This window comes from Rhea americana, unplaced genomic scaffold (assembly GCF_003343005.1).
Source record: "Rhea americana isolate MKP2758 unplaced genomic scaffold, rheAme1 scaffold_216, whole genome shotgun sequence".
Classification (NCBI taxonomy): Eukaryota; Metazoa; Chordata; class Aves; order Rheiformes; family Rheidae; genus Rhea; species Rhea americana.
Window position 1 is genome coordinate 599,178 of NW_028186312.1, and position 6,740 is coordinate 605,917.

The window sequence follows — 6,740 nt, forward strand, 5'->3', positions numbered from 1 at the left end:
GCCCGGCCGCGGGGGCAGGGGCGCAGCGGCGCCCCCCGCGCGCCGCCCACGGCTCGCGCGCCGGGACGGTGCGAGCCCCGCGCCCCTTCTGGTGCCCCAGCAGGTCACGTCTGCCCCTTCCCTCCGATCTTTTGTTCCGTCTCCAGCCAAAAGGCCATCCGGCACGATCGCTGTCAGCACTTGGATCTACACCCCCCACCCCAACCCCGTGCARAGTCATTGCTGCTGCTCAAGCAGCCAGTTGGGAGCAGTGGGTTGCCCTCCTACTCGTAAACGTGCACCCTGCCATGAAAGGCTCATGCGTGTTCGCACGTTTCTCGCGGCTGCAAACTGGAGGTGAATTAAGTTTCGCATGGGTGAAATACCTCCTCGGCAGTAGCATAAAGAGTATTTCWGCTACAAGCCACCTCCTTAGTAGCCTATACTTTCTTGCATCACAGTAACAAGGTTAAAAAACTCAGCCCTGCTGTAGTGTTTATTTCAAAAAATGCCTTGCAATAGGCTCAATGTAATCTGCAATCCAACTTCTTTAAAAAATACATTTCTTCCTAAAAATGGAAAGGAAAATAYCCTATTCATGCACCGATCTCTGCAGTAAATATGCTGCATATTAAAAAAAAAGCAACCACAATTACATAACCAGTTTTAACATTATTTTCTTGTGCTAGGAATTAAGTCATCGCCACCACCTGACGCGTGTAACCAATCTGCGGAGAGGAGAAGGAGCACCCCCTCCCTCTCCCCAGGACTGGTCCCAAACAGGATTGAACCGCTTCTAACAAAGGGTGGAAACTTCAGAAAAACAAGCTTAGAGTCCCCTATACTTTCACAATGTAACCACGCGAACAATAGATTCGCACACCGAAGACCCGCACTCCTCCTCACAAGGTGCTACCCCCTTCSCCACAGCCCGAATGGGGGAATTTGCAGGGCACTTTTCGTTTCCATCGGGGCATGGCAGACCGGGTTTTCATTGAATGCAGGTTCCAGAACTCCCCAACTTAGAAATGATGCTGCCATTAAACAACTGCGGGCTGTATCTGGCCCTTCGGACAGATCTTTACATTCGAGGCTCCCACACAAGGGTTTAGTAGGAGAAATTCAAGGTAATTTACGAATTTACTAGTAGTTTAAAGCACAGGAAGGAGGGGGAAATTACACGTGGGGTGGTGATAGCATATGTCAAAATAAGCCACGGGGTATCTTCTACCTGCCAGAAATGATCCATCTTTAAAATCACCACATATCAGTCTGAAAAGCAGAACTGTATTTATAATATGTCAAGAAGTCTAGTTTTATGTTCTAATTATATTCACAATCTGATAGGCTGTTACCAGGAAAGTCATTTACTGTCTATCTGGGTTTGATTTTTTTCCTTTTCCCACAGAAAAAAACAAATCTTGCTAATGTCACTATGACAAAACAATACTGCATTTCAAAGACACAGTATTAATTAATTGCAAATCCCTATGAAAAAGCTCCGTTAAATGGCAGACAGTTTAAGAAAGTCCTGTTTGCAGGCACTTTGCAGATGCATCTCAGTACAGTTCTAACATTAAGTAAATGTCCATATGATGGAACAAAAATCCCAAGAAGGTACTCTGCTCGTCTTTAGAAATAGTGGATTTTATAAGGTACACACTTAAAAGAGGATTAACCAAAACGAYGCAAAGATGCGTCCTTTTCCAGAAAAATGTCTGCATATAATGAATTAGTAAGTAAAAAAATCTTACCTCTTTCGTGCCCAATTAGGATGTCCTTATGGTTGAAATATTCTACTTCTTCAGTGTAATTTTGTGTATAGGCAGTGTTGGATCCAGCGTTTCTAGATTCAGTCCAACGTACTTTTGCATGTCCTCTTGCATGAATTTTAAGAGATTTTACTCTAATTTCCCCAGTAACTTCTAAATTGACCCTTCCTGAGACGGTGTCCCCGCTAGAATAGACGGGGACATTGCTGTCATTGAGACAGTCAAAGCTTATTGTCAAACTCTTCACCTTCCCCAGCACCATGTTTTATAACAAAGTGTACAAAAATATACTGTAAGAAAAAAAAAAAAGTCAAGATCTCATATAAAATGCGATCTTCACTTTACACTGATCAACGCCTCTGCCGTGCAAGGCGCTTGCCGGCAGGATCAGCGTGTGCCCTACCAGCCCGTCATCGGGGCCGCCCGGAAAGCCCCAGCGCTCGCTGCTGCTGCGGCGGGGCGGCAGGCGCGGCGCGGCGCGGCGCGGCTGCCCGGCGCTGCGGTCTCCCTACAAAGACGCTGCCTGCGCGCTGCCAGCTCACTTTAAGAACAGCTTTGTGAAAAACAACCCCGCCGCGCATGCGCGACTCCGCCGCCGCCGCCGCGCGCCGCCGCCGCGCGCGCGAGCGAGCGAGCTCGGCGTGGCGCGGCGTGGCGTGGCGTGGCGCCGCGCTGAGGTGGGCGCTGGGGAGCCGGGAGGGGAACGGCGGCGGCGGCGGCGGCGGGGAGGAGCGGCCGGGCCGGGCCGGGCCGGGCCGGGTCAGGCCGAGGCGGCCGGGAGGAGCCGCGGCGGGAGCCCCCCTCGGGGGGTTTTTACCGTTAACGGTAAAAACAGCGGCGGCGCGGAGGGGACGCCGCGTGTGCGCGGCGCTTTCCGCGGCGCTTTCCGCCGCGCCGCGGACGTCGCCCAGAGCTCTTCGCTGCTGGTGAAGCGACCGGCCGCGGGCAGGGCGCAGGCAGCGGGCCGCGCCGGGCCGCCCGTGCCCGCCGGCGCCTCGCTGAGGGGGCCCCGCGCAGCACAGGCTGCCGCAAGGATGAAGGGGAGAAGGTTTTTCTGCTTTGATTTGCTTTAAAACAGTGATTTCTAGGTGGTCTTTGGATTCGCTGCACGGACTCGCAAGATGCAGCTCATCTGCTTTCTAGAGGACTGACAGGGAAAAAAAAAAAAATCAAACCTGGCATCGGGGAAGGTCTTTGATAATAATCTTGTTTCCAAAAGTGAGCCTTATGCAAAAGCAAACATTTAAGCGTCTGTCAGGGTGGAATTTCTTATGTTAATACTTCTAAATGTAATTAATTGTTGTACAGTAGCTTAGTTTGGGGTTTGGTTTGCTTGTTTTGCTGTTGCTTATTTTATTTTTTTTCCTGTGGTGCTATTTCTTGGATTAACGTTCTAGATTAAATTCTTAAATGCTACATTTCTATTTTTTATCTTACTAATGACATAAGGTTTTCAACAGGACATCTAATGTAGGTGGTTAATGTTTAACAAAAACTAGTGTGTGTTGGGAATTGTATTCTTTCCAGGTCAGCGAAATACAGAGCTAAAAGAAAGTTGAAACTGACAGTTATATTTTGAAGCAGTATGCCTGTATTTACTTGTTTGATGAAGTAAAAAGTCATTCATATTTTTTCTGGCCTGACACCTGGTGGAGATTCTTATGCTTAAAATGTTTAGCCATGTTCTGGTATGTTAGAACTTATGTTTTTGCACCATCTTGTGGTAAATATCCATACTTACTTAGATGACTTGTAAAAGAAGTAGAGGTATTTCATTCTTTTTCTGATAATCATTTTCCTTTTGTTATCCTATCTTTAGATGCAGATGGTTTCATATAACTGTTTATTTGCATGTTTTTCCTCTTTTCTACAAGGTAGAAGATAATCTTGTCTTCTACAGTCACAGATCACTCTCCTTGGATTTGCTATAGGACATACGAAAACTGTCAGCCAAATGATATGCTGCTTCTGTGCCAGCATCCATGGAGTTCAGGCAGGAAAGTCATGGCTCCTCTCCTTCAGGTTCTGGGTTCATTGTCACCATGTACCTCTATCAGTCTGGATCTGCAAAGATTTGAAGTGCACAGAAGTTACCTCTTGCAGATCGAGTTAAGATCTATGAAGGCTAAAGACTCAAGTGAATATTCATATGGATATTTTTTGTGTACTTCTTGATAAAGGAGAACTTTGTATGTGATTGAAGTATGACATATAATATTTTCTCTTTTATTTACTCAAATAGATGATCTATTTTTTGCACTTACTAGATACGCACATTCCAGGCTTATTGGAGAAGATAACACGTTTTGTTAAGCTGCTGTAAGCCCCTCTTCATGTGTACGATGTACTGACGGTGTAGCCTTAACTTGCCCCCCGACCAGTAGGATTGCTGTCTTTTATCAAGCCATTTCTGGACACACTAGAATAACATGGCTTCTGTCATGGCGTGGGATGTGTTCTAAGTATTTCATGTGAGTAGGCTATTGGGAAGATCCTACTATTTTTGAGCTTGTGGACCAAGTTCTGTTTTGTTAGATTTGACCAATTTGCAGACAGTTGGAGCCCTGATCATATGTCATGCTGGGCAGCAGACAGCTCTTTCCAGTTCCTGGATTATTTGGAGAAGAATGCAGTGGAGAGTAACCCTATTCCTCAGACATATTGGACATCTTGAGAGTACTGATAAACCTAGGTTTCATTGCAGTGGTGAGACAGGTACAATTCATTGCAGTTTTTGCAGCTACTCTGCAGCTAGTTCAGACTTCTTGAAAGTTTTTCTAAACACATAGAATTGAGTCCATTGAAATTACTAGGACATTTGCATATCCATGAAATGCAGAATTCCACGATCTGTGAAGCTCTCTAATTTTCATGTATTGCTATGCTGCTGAGTTAATTAAAAAATATTCTGAGTGATCAGATATGCTGATTCACATGAAAGTGCTCTAAATTTCTGTTTAAGCTTGGTAGAAAAAAATTACAAATGAATTCCATATTAACTCTGATCTGTATGCATTTAAAGCATCTAAGCCAAGAGCTACTCTTCTCTGAAATAATGATCTTCCTTCTCCTAGTGCCCCATTCAGGAGACATTCTTCTGTTTTTTTCCCTTTATTTCCTCTTTTTTCCTAAAAAGCATGAATTGCCTTCCTGCAGCCACTCACCTGGGTAAGGAGAATGGATTGAAAAGAAAGCATTTCCTGTATTACATCCTGTTGGTTGTAGTGGGCACAACTACAAATTCCCAGTTCACAAGGTTTTGCCATGAATCTAACAATATTTGGTGCATTAACTTAAAGTCTTAGATTTGGGATTGATTTGACTAAGAATCTCCTTTCAGGTAAACGTGTTTAGATCTGATGAGTTCTGAAAAGAGTTTATGAAGAGCTTTGAATTCACCAAAGTAGCGCTGAAATCAGGAGACAAATGAAACAAGTTGTATCAGTCTCATATATAGAGAAAAGAAAAATGTATGTATATATAAAATAAAAATCTCTTTCAAATTTGCCTAATGATTTCTGAAAGCTGGGGAATGATGTGATAACTCAGCCCCCAAACCACACTGGTCTGGTTTCTCTCCCTGCCTTTTTGCCTCCTCCTGCTTGCTGTCCTGCCTGCCATCCATCTAGCTTGGCTCTTACCCACTCACCCATCTAATTCCCCTYCCCAGGTCACAAATTGCTACCCATTCAGTTTGGTTGAGTGTGGGCTGCTGTGCGCTTCTCTCAGCTCACCACTCACATTTTCTTTTACCCTTTTCACCCATATTAGGTTGTCCTGACTTATCTGGGCCTATTTCTCACCAGAGATGCTGCTCACTGTGTCTTTGCTGCTCTTCCATCTTTCTGATTCCATATAGACTGGTTTTCTAGGCATGTTATATATCACCTCACTATTATGTATGATTATATGTAATTTAAATTTGGAGCACTAAGATTAATACAGACTGGCACTCATGATATAGTAAAACATGTATTACAAAATCAAATGCAGAACAGTTTTGCATAATGACATTTTATTCACATACATTCATGCATTTTCCTTGTCCTGACAGTAGTCATTCATACATTCAGTTGTTATAATTCATTTTTTATGTTGCTGACAGTACACTGTTCATTTATATTTTTGTATTGCTGATATTTTAATGTTATATGCCATCTTGTGGCAAATCTGGTGAACTGCCTGCCTTGTCATTTAGCAGCTTTTTGCCCATGCGCTCCTGTAAACCTGCCATTCATCRTTTATGCCTTCCGCCCTTGGCAAACTGTCTTTCCAAATTCTTCTCAGTTTAGCTTCATAAGGCTTGTTAACATTCACTTTTATGCTTTGACTTACTCAAGAGTCACCTGTACCTTCCCTTCTTCCTATTGCAGATTGTCCCTGTTTTTCATTTTCAGCACCTGATTATTAAACACTGTAATTTCTTTTCATGTAGAATAGTATCCACGCACCTACTCTTAGGAAAATAAGACAAAACTGAAGTTAAGCACTCTATGAGCAACATTTTCTAAAGCTGTTAARTAACTTAGAAACTAAATCTCAAAGGGTTGCAAGAGATAAATATTCAACTCTTAAGAGGGGTTATTTGTTAAGCCATATTTGTTTTTGAAAATTTTACCTTAGACTGAGTTGTAATTACAAAATCTGCATGATAAAAATCACTGAAAAAATAAATAGTATTTAAATTGAAATCAAAATACCATTTATTAAAAGCTACATTGCCAATAAAGTAATGTCAAACCCTTTTTAATCTGCTTTTATATAAATGCTATCCATGAAAAGTAATTAAGACAGATGTTTTATCAGCTTATTTTTCAGATGTTCAGTTACCTTTAAATACTTGCTAATTTTATGGAGTTGTATTTTTATTTTTTCAAGTGAACTGTCTGTAGGCTAAATATTAAAGTTTTTATAGATCCTGAAACATGATTTTAAAAGCTGGATACAAAGATAATCAAGTTTTGTCATCTTAGATGACAGAGATTCTAA

General features: G+C 42.8%; 1 protein-coding gene and 1 long non-coding RNA gene across 3 annotated transcripts in view; one reads left to right on the forward strand and one right to left on the reverse strand.

Moving 5' to 3' along the window:
• The window catches only part of ARRDC3 (arrestin domain containing 3), a 12,721-nt gene extending 10,450 nt beyond the window's left edge, over positions 1-2,271 (reverse strand). The window contains exon 1 of the mRNA XM_085305149.1: positions 1,734-2,271. Within this exon, the coding sequence (XP_085161275.1) occupies positions 1,734-2,013 (280 nt within the window). The 5' untranslated portion in view covers positions 2,014-2,271. The remainder of the gene's footprint in view (positions 1-1,733) is intronic.
• A 165-nt stretch (positions 2,272-2,436) lies between these two features.
• On the forward strand, positions 2,437-5,258 carry LOC146595755 (uncharacterized). 2 transcript variants are annotated; one of them, XR_014895864.1, is made up of 2 exons: positions 2,437-2,576; positions 3,626-5,258. It is a non-coding gene; the product is annotated as an uncharacterized LOC146595755 (long non-coding RNA). The 2 variants fall into 2 exon arrangements; XR_014895865.1 differs by having other exon boundaries at positions 3,630-5,258.
• The last annotated feature ends 1,482 nt before the right edge of the window (positions 5,259-6,740 follow it).